The 13,099-nt window shown below is 43.1% G+C and overlaps 1 protein-coding gene across 4 annotated transcripts in view; it reads left to right on the forward strand.

Moving 5' to 3' along the window:
• The window catches only part of LRRK2 (leucine rich repeat kinase 2), a 69,121-nt gene extending 61,529 nt beyond the window's left edge, over positions 1–7,592 (forward strand). For all 4 annotated transcript variants that reach the window (XM_032996283.2, XM_032996284.2, XM_032996285.2 and 1 more), the window contains 3 exons: positions 445–653; positions 3,789–3,863; positions 5,795–7,592. In XM_032996283.2, coding sequence (XP_032852174.2) covers positions 445–653; positions 3,789–3,863; positions 5,795–5,916 — 406 coding nt within the window. In that variant the 3' untranslated portion in view covers positions 5,917–7,592. The remainder of the gene's footprint in view (positions 1–444; positions 654–3,788; positions 3,864–5,794) is intronic.
• The last annotated feature ends 5,507 nt before the right edge of the window (positions 7,593–13,099 follow it).

Consider the following 13,099-nt stretch of genomic DNA (forward strand, 5'->3'; position numbering starts at 1 on the left):
CCCTGAATCAGAATGTCGTCTCTCTCCAGTGCACAGATTCAGTAGGAGATCAGAGTTTAGTAACAGTGACAGTGATTTTCCTTTGCATTTAACTTGTTCCTCTCCCTTAATGTGCCACACCCATTCATTTTCATGGTGAGGTTAGGAGCAGCTCTAGTGTGCTCCTCCCACTTTGCACTGATGTTACCCTCCTGCAGAGTAGAGGAAAACAGAGGACTATACCTACCTCCTATTGAAAGGCCTTCTGAAGCAGAACAGATGGCTCTGAGAAGTCCAGTATTTTTCATCCCAGTTTGTTTCAAGTCATTCAACTGATCAGTGTGAGATTTTTGCAGCTTGTCTCCATGAATGGTAGTTTAGAAGGCTGGTACTGAGACAATTGTTTTAGCAGTTATAGAATAGTGTGCCACCAGATTTTAATACAAATTATCTCCATACTCGTAGGGACAAAGTGGAAAAACTAAATAAGGAATCAAAACATAAACTGGCCTATTCTGGAAGAGTGAAGACGATTTGCCTGCAGAAAAATACTGCACTGTGGATAGGGACAGGTGGAGGACATATCTTGCTGCTTGACTTATCAACACGTCGTCCTGTACGAGTTATAGACAACTTTTGTGATTCTGTTAGAGTCATGATAACAGCACAGCTAGGTAAGTAAAACCATCAAATGACAAGTACTTTGAAATCAGTGCCCAATTTAGGATTGCTGTGTCCTGTTTGGCATGGTGTTCCAGGAACAGATTAGCATTTTCTATGTTTTGTTCACTCCAGTGTTAGCTGAACACCAGCAGGCTGTGTCACACCTGTGCCCACATAAAACAGCAGCTTTTCCCTGGATTCTCACTGAGCAACACATGAACACACCCTTCCTTCACCATGTCCTTCAGCACAGCTCTCACCATCTTCTGTCTGATAGTCTTCACCTTGGTCTGTGTTTGCCTGTGTTCTTACTCCATCTTAAGTTTTGCGATTCTGGCTTCTCTCTCTATGCAGCTTGTTAGGTTTTAATAGTTTTTCCTTAGTTGCTTATTGCCTGGTTTTCTGCTCCCATCCTCATTCAGGGTCAGGTTTGGGTCACAGGCAGATCACAGCAAAGCTGGGAAAGTGAAGATCTGTACATGTGTGCTGTTCCTGTCACCAGGGCCAGTTGTTTTGAGCTGCTGTAGGCAGACAGTAGTTGTGGGTTTTCAGTGGTAATTACAAACAGCCAGAGGAGTGTCACTGAGTATGGGGTACTTCTTGGCTGTTTTAACTTCCTTCACCTGTACGCTTTCCTGCATCTGTCCCAAAAGTAATAAAGGCCATACCAACTCCAGAGTTCATTGTACTGCAGTGGTGAGTATGCTCAAAATACACATTATTTCAAAAAGTACTCTGTGGCACAACATGTGGATTCCCATCGCCTTCCACTGTGTTTGGAAAAAACCTCTGGAGTTCTCTTGTCAGTGTGATTTAAAGTGTGTTTGCTGTCAAAAGGAGACTCTGAAGCTGTTGTGGACTCAGAAACACAGTGTAATCCTGCTAGCACACTTCATAGTTGCAGGCTGTGGATATTTTCTCGTTACCTTCATTAACTTAATTTCGGGACTGTTTTTCTTCCTTTCTAGCACTGGAAGTATCCACAGGCTACAGTTAGCTCATAGTGCTGACAGTGTTGTATGAGTCAAAAAAACTCCGTCTTCTTCTGACTTGCCTGTGCCTGAGATAGCAAGTTTGTAGAGTCTAATCAGTCCTCAGCTGTTAAGAGTGTCAGCTATAGAGTCCAGATTCACTAACACAGCATTTTCAGTCCTTCCAGTCCTGATAGCTATGATATTAGTACTATAAAGGGATATTTTATTTTTAGCATTTTGTAAAGAATTGTTACTATGAAAACAAAATTTCTGCCTCACTGTCATTGACGGGGAAAGTATATTGAATAGAATAACAGTGTGATTTAAAAAGCCTTGAGTCTCATATTCTTCGTTTTTATTCACCTCAACATTTTTAATAAAAATTTTATGTATAGAAAATTTTAATACTTCAGGAGAAAGAGTTTAGCTGCATTTGCACAAATCTCAAGAATGGCAAGTAAGATTGATACATGCAGTTTGATGTGTACTTTTTTCTTTTTATGATATTTTCCCAGTAATTATTTATAAGGGTTGGGTTTTTTCCTAAATTCAAGGACTTTGTTTCTACTGGGATTTGCACAGAATCAGTGAAAATGGCACTGAGGCTTCTGAGCAGTTCTTCAATAGTAACACATTTCTTGTGTGAAATGAGAGAAGATAGAGGGAAATATTTTTGTATTAAATAGTTTCATTTAAGATTAAAATATAGAATGTCAATCAGATGTAAATATTTCAGGGAAAAGAGATTGCCAGACTTTGAAACATCAATTTTATCTATAGTTCATTTATGAATATGGAAATATAATGTCTTTTTCTAATTCTTTCACCTAACACACTGATGTATAATAGACATGCAACTTACCGTAGAGGATGATTTATATGTAAATCTGTACTTAATTTTGCAAGTGCAGATTTAGACTTCTATATAGTAAATGATCCTAGCCTGTATAAGAAACATTATACTTAAGTTCCAATCACTTCTGTATATAGGACTGGTTGCAGACAAAGTTAAAGTGATGAAAAATCTGAGCATGGGGGATGTGTATGGTTCCCACCTGCCCTCGTAAGCAGATTTACACAGTACTAAAGGAGCATATGCTGCAGATCTCCGCAGGGCAGGAAAAGTCTCTCTCTGCCTTGCAGAAATGTTTGCTGATTCAGAAGGAATGTGTCGTGGGGGACACACTGCAGTGTGCTCACACAAAACCTCCAGCACTGTGGCTTTCGCAGGAAGCCGTGCTCCATCCTATGCATAGCCCAGAAACTGGCCCACTCCTCATCTTCTCCCCGGGGGAACGTGTAAGACCGCGTTATGGGGAGGTGTGGGGAGGTGTGGGTGCAGTGCTGCAGCTGGGGTGTCTGCCGACGGAGGGCTGATCCTTCCCCAGCCTGATCCATGACCCAGGTCCGTAGGCTGGGGCCCGTGTTCCTCTGCTAGCCTGCAGCCAAGGGCTTGCAGCCCTCCTTGTGCTGCCAGCGGGGCAGGGAGCTGCTGTGGCAGGAGAACATGCGACAGCTTCCAGCTACCTTGCAAGACACTTAGAAATGTGTCTTGTCGGGAATAAGGGGGAAGTTGATACAGAAACACTGGCACATTCAACTTAACCCTCTGTGATGCAGCCACTCCTGGCTCCCTAGCCTTTTTCTGTGTTATTCAGTAGGCACCTTCCAATGATCCACTTGCCTGTAAACTCTCCTTTCCCACCTACCTGCCGTCATTAGTTCAGAACACTTTTAGTCAGTTTGTATCGTATTTGGTTCTTTCGGTTTTTTTCATAACCAAACTGATGACTGGCACTTTCTGATTCTGCTGTGCACTGGGACTTCATTTGCAGCCCATCCCTCCTCTGTGACATCTGTTTCCTGTGACTCTCCTGCTGCTGGTTGTGGTATATAATAGGGCGCTTTGTTCTTCAGCCTGTTCAACAGGCTGGCCAGCTGATCCAGTGCTTATGCCACTGAACCCTGATAAACCCCTACATTAAATGGAGATGTGAACTATATTGTTTTCATGTCTGGGTTTTTCATGGTTAATGATTTTGAATAACGTGTCCGGTTGATTGAACTCTGCTTTCTGTTCTCTTAGTGGCATGATGTCATCTAGTCTTTCTGTCCTTAAATTATAAAATTCCCATTAAAATTAAAATGTGACATTTTATTTCTTTGAAAAAGGGAGTCTCAGGAGTGTGGTCGTGGTTTTGGGATATTGCTATAAAAGTGACACCGAAGACAACAAATTTCACAAAGGTACCTGAACTGCGTTTTATTAATTTGTATTATTAGTGGAGTAGACACTATTATGCTTGACTACTCACTGAGAATGGAGAGGTGATCATAATTTGATACAATTCTATTGAAACACTGTTACTATTTTATTTTTTTGTCTTTTGCATCTCTGGGCTCCATACAAACAGTAACTTCCAAAAGTGTATCAGAGGAAGCCATTACTTGAAGTATATATTAACATAATTTGCTGGAAAACTGTATTTGAAGAGTAAATGTCATTGTCTAATTGGGCAATGTATCGAATGGATTTACAGAGGCGTCTGTGCTAGGCCAGGAATCCTCAATGTTATCATGAACGATGTGGATAAAGAAATAGTGATTGTGCTTTTCCTGTTTGCGGACAATTCTCAGCTAAGACAAAGCCACAAGTACACTGGAGGGCAGGATTAAAATTCAAAATGTCCTTGACAAATAGAACAAATGGTCTGGAAGGAAATAGGATACAATTCAGTAAGGACAAATGCAAGACCTTTTACTTAATTAGGAATGATCCTTTGTACTAACATGAGGAAATGATCAGCTTAAACAGCAGTGCTGCAGAAAAAGGGTTCTAATTGATTGCAGGCTGAACATGAGCCAACTGTGTCACTTTGCTGCAGAAGAGGCAAACACCATTCCCACAACAATCTCAAAGTGGTGTCTGTAAGACATTAGCTAATTCTTAGGCTCTGCTGAGTGCTGATATGGCCTCTGCTGGAGGAGCAGATCCATCTGGGACACTGCTGAATGTGCAGGACTGCTAGGAAGAGTCCAGAGGAGGAAAATGCAACCTGTGAGGAAACATTGCAGGAAGTTAAGCTGGTTAATATAAATAAAGCTTAGAGAGGACATGATAATAGTCTTCAAATATGTAAATGAAGAAGAAGGGAGTAAAGACTTCTGCATGTTCCCTGTGGGTAGGATGAGGACCAACCAGTTTCTATTACAGCAAGGGAGATTTAGGTCAGACATAGGAAAAACTTTCTGACAATTAGGACGGTGAAGTGCTGGAACAGGAATACAGAAAATCGCCACCTTTGGAAGACTGAGAACAATTACAGTTGATGCTCTGACCGATGTCCTCCTTCACCTTTATCTCATCCCACTTGCAGTGACTCCTAAAAATGTGGCCGTGACAATATGAAGTTAAGGGTGGCAAGTGTAGATGGGCTGACTGCTTGGGGTAAAACAAGAATCAAACTTACAGCAGTGGGGTTTATATCCTGATATTCCCTGATGATTACCATAAGACCACCTATTGCCTTTTTATCCTTTTTATTGTATTTAAGCGTGCCATTAATTATACAGAGAGGAATCAGAGACTTCCAGAAACTTTGGGGCCTTAGTTTGTGAGCCTCTACTCATGCAAGTGTTCTCAATTCTCCTTATTCCACTAAATGCAACGTGAATTCTCCATGAAAAAGTGTTGTCTGCATGAAGGGAGATTGAAGAAGTGACCTTTTCCTAGTATACTCACTGCCTTGTGAAATCAGTTTTCATTTTTAGTTTACAGTGAATGGGTTTTGAGACTTACAAGCATTTAGGGTATATCTGCTCAGGAATATAGAGGTGAAATTTTATGCAGGGAGCTCAGTGCTAGTGTTAGCTGTAGCTCAAGTCAGTACCTTATGGCCCACAGGCACCAGAAATGTTTTTTCAAGTGCTCTCAAATGGTATACTCAAAGATTAGGAACTGGAATCGAAATCACTGTGCAAGTGCAAGCAGCTTGTAACCAATAACTGCACTACACAACACATAAGGTATCATAGAACTTGTCTTCCAGGTCCTAAGCATTGTGCTTCATTGAGGCAAATTACAAGTAATTTAAAAATAAGCAGACAAGCAAAACCACTTCTAATGATTCATCTCTGTTGCAGTTTTCAATTTTTTATCTTTTTTTTTTTTTTTCTAGAATTACAATCCTGCGTGTCAGTGTGGGATATTAACCTGCCCCATGAAGTGCAAAACCTGAAAAAACACATAGAAATGAGACAGGAACTAGCAGAAAAAATGAAGAGTGTTTCTTTGGACTGAAAAGTCACCCTGCAAGTGCCATTCTCTTTTCTAGTCTTCCATCCTAACATACTGTGCAATATTTACAACAACGTCTAGCTTAGGTCTTTAACTGAAAACCAGGAAGAACATTGCTATGAGGCAGTTGGTATTCATAGGATACCAAGAAAAAAGAAGGATAAGTTATTTGCAATATTTGAAAGAACAGAAAACTATTGAGACTTTCTGAATCTAAAGTGTTATCATTTGTTTACTAATGAAGTTCTGCTCTCAGCAGCTATGGCTTAACTTCAGTATAACATTGCTCATCCACATTTTGATCCCAGTTAAACTGGGAATACGCCAGGAGACTACAGATGACTCTTATTTACTTCATTACCTCTACTGAGTTGACGCTGTAATAAGCAAAATTCAAGCCTCTGTGTGTTTGTTGCAGCTTGCGTGCGTGAGTGTGCTCTGATGAGTCATGTTTTAGTAATAAGTCAGAGCTCATGACCCTGAGTATATGAAAGAAAACATATTTTATATAATAGCAATGTTTAAAGGAACATGTAATGACTACATTACTCCTTGAAAACAACAGGCAGAATAGTCTTTCTTCTATGAATAATTGGTGTTATTTTTGTTATGATCAGAAAAAAAAAAAGTTATGCTACTTTAATAAAATAGCTCAGAACTCAGAATTTAAATACACCAACAGGCTTCTGCAAGTTGATGTCCCCTCTTGCAGTATTGCAATCTGCCTTGTTCTAGGAGATGTAATCACATCGTTATGAACGTTACCCTTCGCATCTATCTGTTGTGCAGCTCACTTTGACAAGCCGAGAGAAAACGCAGGGTGAAAGCTCTGATCTAAATGCTGCTGCAGCTTGAACCACAAAGAAAGAAGCATGCTGCTGTAGCCAGGCTGTGAGTTCCTAGCCCAATTTGCTGGCTTACTTATCTCAATCTAAGGAAAAAAAAAAAAAGAAAAAAAAAAGAAAAAAAGAAAAAGGGAGCTTTCACTTTGACATTTCTAATATGAAAAGTTTCCACTTATTCTTGGTTTAATTTATATAGTTATTTTGAGAGAAAGCCGGGGAACCTTGAGTGTAAGAATTGGCTACCTCTTGCGTAGAACTCCCAGAATTTGTTGCCACACATCTTCATTGAGGAGATGCCTTTTGCTGCTCTCTGGCTAGAAGTCCAAGCTGCTTCTTACAGCCTGCACTGACCTGCTCTAAGTGCCTTATTTCTGTCCACCAGAAGAGAGATGTCATTTTCTTTTTTTGGTACCAAAAGAATCTATAGGGCGCTCCTGAAATCTCAAGGAGTAGAGTATCCAGAGCCATTCCTGAGTCTATGGAGCAGAACAAGGTTGAGCAACCGAAAAGTTCTCAGTTCTATTTATACAGTTTTGGAGAAATTACATACTAGGACAACAGCATTTATTGTGTCCAACTGTATCATTGTTCAGTTTTCTGCCATTTCTTGAGTGTGTGCTCAGGATTCCCTTCAGATTTGCACCCCAGGTTTGATGTATTCTTGTAATCTGCATACTGAGAATTATTTGCTGTTTATATGGGATAACTCAGAAAATATATATTATCTTATAACTAATACTTTTTAAAAAAATAGAACATATGTATTGTGATTATGTTTATTTATAAGTCATTTTGAAATGTAAGCTTCAACCTTTTTATTAAAACTGTGCTTTGTTAATAACATGTCTACTTTCTGATTGCTGAATTTCCAAGGAGGAGCTTTTGTGTACTGGTTTTGGGGAGCTTAATCCCTTACACCAGGATGATGCAAGAAAAATCTGTGGGTTGTGTTGACACAGCTGCCTTCCCACTTGTTCTCTGTCTCACCGTGCACATTTTGAGCCCTTTTCCATTCCCCAGTTTGTCTTCCACTTAGTGTTCCTCGCAGCCTTTCCCAGAGGTGGGAGGTGACCACTGTGACAGCAGTTCTGCCCTCACAGCTGTTAGCCATCTCTTCCGAGAGGCTCTGGAAAAGCATGCTAGGTACTACAGGGATAGATAGCAAAGAAAGAAAGAGAGACCAGCAACCCAACAGAAGACAGGAGGTCGTTACAAACATGACTAAACCAGCCACTGTTGAATTATCAGTGGTGAGAGGGTAAAATTCCGTAACAGCGGTAACCCGCTGTGACTGTTCAGCAATACAGCACTCGTTGGTATGGAGCACAGGGATCCAGCCGCATCCCCCCCAGATACTTTTTGGTACTAGAAGATTTGGAGAAGATCCTGCAGTGGTGCCTCTTGTTATTCTTTGCCCTTTGAGAAGCTCATCTCTGGCCCTCTTGAGCCCGGTTCAGCTCATGCTGCGCAGCTGCCTGGCTGCCAAGTGTGGCATTTCTTGGAGAGAAGAGTGACAGGGCACATCCTGGCAAACCAAGGGGACAGCCCTCAGCATCTGTCTCTTTCCTGAGTGGGGGAAAGCTCTGGGAGGAGGTGGCTGCCAAATTGTTCAGCCAGGAGCTGGCAGGCAGTTTGATTTAGACGCGCTCAGGGCCTGGCCTCCCCCTCCCAGCTGGAACATGCCACCAAGGGGAAGAACAGCACTTCTGTGCAACACCCATTTAAAGCTGTGCTATAAGGAAACCTTTTCCCAGACACGTCTCTACTGACAAACTATAAGGAAAGAGGGAAAGAAAAGATCCACGACTCTGTGTTCCCTCTGGCTTTAGTGGAGCTGTTTGGAAACCAGTAGGATGGGGTCACGTAAGAGCACAAGCTCTACCAGCTGTGATGCTTCCTGTATACTTGGGATAACATCCAGCACCTGAAAACGGGAGGATGGCCCTTGCTTCAAAAAAGAACCTGTTTGCTTACGGGAAACAAACAGTATGGTTTGGCTGTGATTTAACACCTGAGCCAGGACATATAATTAACCCCACGTGCCTCAGCACTGTGCAGCTAAAAGATGCTGGGGTTTAGACCTAGAGACAAGGAGAAAAACTGTACAAAGTGAGATGAATGCTTGATTAGAAACTGATTTATTTTTAGAGTATCTTTCCTATCCTGTGCTGTTGACTTTAATGAGAGTCATTCTTTTTATTGGTTGCTTGCTCTGACAAATTAAAGATTCAGATTCACCTATACATTCATTTTAAACTCACTTCTTTTACAAGCAGTTCCTGGTTAATCCCACTGTAAACAAGTTACACAACCTGATTTTATGTACTGTCTGTATTATATCCTGGCATTCCTCTTACTCTGAAATGTTATACTTCCTCTTGCGTCCCTTATTATCCTATTACTTCTTCGTGCACCACTTCGGGGCAAATCTGGGACATGTAATGGAGGAGAGAGAACGAGGCCTCCTGGATGTAAATCAGTCCCCAAACATGGGCATTCGTCATTGCTGCCCCTTAACAGCCATACCCACGTACCTGGAGCGAGCAAGACAGATAATCCATTTGATGATGAACTCTTCAAATACCAGAGACATGAGAAAGTAGTAAGGGAAAAGAATGAGGCTCAGCGAATGAGGGAAAGACAATAACATTCCTATTTTTCTGTCAGTCTTTCAAGTAGAAAAGTGCACGAATAATTTCTCGTTTATTTTCTGGCCTTCGAGTCTTTCATTAAAAAAATTTGAAAACAACTACCCTTGCCTGTCTTAAGAGAACCAAATTTTCTGATCAGAACGTGCCATAGTTCTGGTTTTCTATCTTAATTCTTCATCTGTATTATGAACTCATCCCAGGACTGTACCGACCTGCACCATCTCTTACATAAAACCTTCTTCACGGCCTTTGAACAAGCATAAATAAAAATTACATGTATTGGCTGGCCAGTGTACCATTTTGTTAACTTTTCAAAGTATTTTTTTTGTTAGGTAATTTAATTAGTTTATAAATACAGAGTGGCATAATCACATGAGAACTGAGAATCTCACTATTGCGTATCTGTATTTTAAATTATTTTAACAGGAAAAAAGAACAACCCACAAGATGTGTTATTGTTGTATTAGCAAAGGGAAACCTTGTTTAGCAACAATTTAGAAGCAAATGCAACTGAAATTTCCAGTGTACAGCTTCAAGGATGTTCTCTGCTGTATTTGAGAGCTGTGTGTGTACTGTATGAAGAGAGCAGGGCCTGTGGCTGTAGACACCTCAGTAAGACTCCACACTGTTTACACTAGCTCCTGTTCGATTAAATAATGGAATTACAAGAATGATCAAACTGTGAAACAATTTTTTTTCCTTGCAGTGACTTTATGGTGACTGGTACCTACGCATTACATGGTTCATTTAGACTGAGCAGTAAACTGGAACTATTTTTTAGATGCTATTAAAGATTACAATACGCCGATAGATCTATTTTAAGAAGTCAGTAATTTTTTAAAACTACCCTAATACAATTCTGGTAAAAACAAAACGAAAGTAAAAGCAAGCTAAGGCCTTTTCTTCTTTCCTTTTCTTCTGCATTGCTTTGTTTTCTTGCTGCCTGACAAGGCAGCAGGCAAATACTGTCAGGTTTGTTAAGCACTGCAGTCAATCCCTACAAAGGCCGTTGCTAATTAGCTAGAAGAGATTTTTTTTAAAAAAAAAAAAAAAAAAAAAAATCAATGTCATGTCTCTGGCATCAGTGATTATTTACTTCCACCACAGGCCATTAGCATCGATGACCCCGAAAAGTTGAAGTAGAGAGAAAAGGGAAGAGAAACTAAAATCTCCTTCTGTGGCAAATTCCAGGGCTTTGTCTTTTCTGCACTGTTTATTTATTTTGCCGTGCTTTTCCCGTGCCACCTCTTGCTGCTGCCTCCTGGCAGCGGGGCCGGGCTCTCCCCCCCAGGCCAGGCTCACTCTTCGCACCGCCTCTTCTCTGCTCAGGCCTGTCTAGTCTCGAGGCCGCAAAAGGGAAAAAGTATTTCACGTCCAACGTGCTTTTCAAGTGAAGGATGACCCACGGCTGGTCACGGAGGGAGAGGAGAGGCCCTGGGCTCCCCCGCGGGTCAGCCCCCCACGGCGACAGCGGTGCAGCGACTCAGCTGGCAGGATCACACATCCCCAGCATCGCCGCCTCCCCCCCTGCTCCACGCTCCCGCAGCCCCGCAGAGCCCAGCCCGCAGGGGACCACTGGCCCCGAGGACACGGCATGGCAGGACAGGCCTTTACCTTCCAGAGAGGAATTCATACAGCGGCAACATAAACACGTGGCTCTGCGCTGCAAATACATTAACTTTAGTTCACTGATGCTCAAGTTCTGCTTTGTCTTGCCTTGATGTCTCCGTGGTTGCCTTGAAAACATCTTTTTTCTGCAAGACAGCAAGAACCAAATGCCCCACCACCACCCACCCGACTCCCCAACTCCCAATTTGGACTTTAGACCAACTGAGCCAAGGCTGAGGCTCGGAAACATCAGCTTCGCAGTTACCATCAGAGGACACAAAAAAAAATAATTTTTTAAAAAGCCGCAGGGCTGTGAGCCCTTGGAAGAGCAGCAGCAACGTCTGCAGCCCGCAGAGCAGAGGCTGGGTTGGTTTGTCGTGGCCAAGCTGCTGGCAGACACAACGGCAGCTCCCCCATGGCCAGCCCCAGCACCCCCCCGGCACAGCTCCCCTCCCTTGCCGACCAAGTCCGCAGCAGCCCGAAGAGGGGAAAAACCTGTTCAGTTTTTCCTCAGTAAAGGCCACGCAGGGCTGAGGGACACCGAGCCTTGCTGCCCACCCTGCTGCAGCAGGGTTTCTAGGGGCTGGCAAGACACAGGGCAGCCAAAACCCGCTGCTTCTGGCCACATCCATCCTCCCCCAGCACCTTCCTCCCAAGGAGGTGCATCATGCTCTGAAACCACCCATCCTGCCCACAGCTGCCCCCACCCCTCTCATCAGGGCTGGGAAGCAACAGGGAAGATGCCACTGAACCCTGCTGGGTTCGGGCGAGACCTTACACAAACATACAGGGAAGCCAGTTTTATGTACCAGCCATTCTCTTACATTATCCTAAGCATTTCCTGAGGAATACCCACATAAAACTTACATTAATTTTGCCATTTTGAAGCCCGCTGCTCTGAAACTCAGTATTCTGCTGAACTATGTCCACAGGCAGGCACAGCAGAAGAGTCAAGCTAATGCCCTGGGACTTGACTAAGTGGGTGCTGACCCCACGGTGCTCCATTTGCACCTGTGGTTCATTTTCTAGGACCAAGGGGAGCCACCTCAGATGTTGGGACAAGCCACCAGAGCTCTGACATGCACCCCAGCCCTCCTCTCTGGAGAAACCATCCATGCAATGAGGCTAACACCTTTTCCACCCTGGCGAGTCCTCTCAGGAGTGCTGCTGACAGGGGACCAGAAGCCCATCCGCTGCCTCTGCAGTGATGTTGGCCACATAAAGGAAAATATTCCCTCCCCCTCTCCCCATGCCTCCACAGCCTGCTATGGCAACAACCCTTCTGCATTAGTCTAACGTTGTCAAGTTTAGGCAAAACTCAAAGGATGCTGTTAAATCGCATGCGCACAAGGAAAGGCTTCATGAATTTCCTATTACTCCGAAAAAGTTCAAAATTCAACAAGTGGATTTCTAAACCTTAAAAAAAAAGTCCCTGCTAGAGCCCATGCTCCCGGCTGAAGCAGAGCAACAGCAGCCCCAAACGGGTAGAGAGCCCAAGGCCCGGCCCTGCTCGGCAGAGGCGCTCAGTTTAAAGGCCACTGTTGTTCATACTCACTTTTAATAACTAACTACCAGCCAAGGTATTAAGTTTCAGTCAACAGTAATTTTCAAATATCAACCATGTGTCAAAACTTACCTCCCCTCTTTTTTTTTTCTCCTCCAAAATAATAGCATGTGCTGAGCACTCTGCAGCTGAGAAATCTCATGGCAAAACACGCTCCCACCTTGTAATTATAGGAAAGTTTGCAAGGAGAAAAAAAAAAACAAAAAACAAAACAACACACACATAAAAAACAAAGCCATTTAATTCCCTGGGTTTACAGCTATTACCGATAAACCCAGGAAGGGATGCAAATACCTGGGCTCTGCAGGGGCTCAGAAGTAGCTGGTGCAGAGCAATCAGTCCTGCTGGAAGAGTCTGAAATTCCCACTGCTGAAGCTCTGGGGGTGGGAATCGCTGTTCAGTGCCTGCAGTTCCAATAAAACCAGTGCCAGCTACCCAGGGGCCAGCGCGGCCCGGCTCCCGCAAGCTCCCAGCACGAGGATGCCCAGGCCGGGCAGCTCCACGAGACGTGGAGAGAA

The sequence above is a fragment of the Tyto alba genome, unplaced genomic scaffold (assembly GCF_018691265.1).
Source record: "Tyto alba isolate M040663 unplaced genomic scaffold, T.alba_DEE_v4.0 Super-Scaffold_2, whole genome shotgun sequence".
NCBI classification, from domain to species: Eukaryota; Metazoa; Chordata; class Aves; order Strigiformes; family Tytonidae; genus Tyto; species Tyto alba.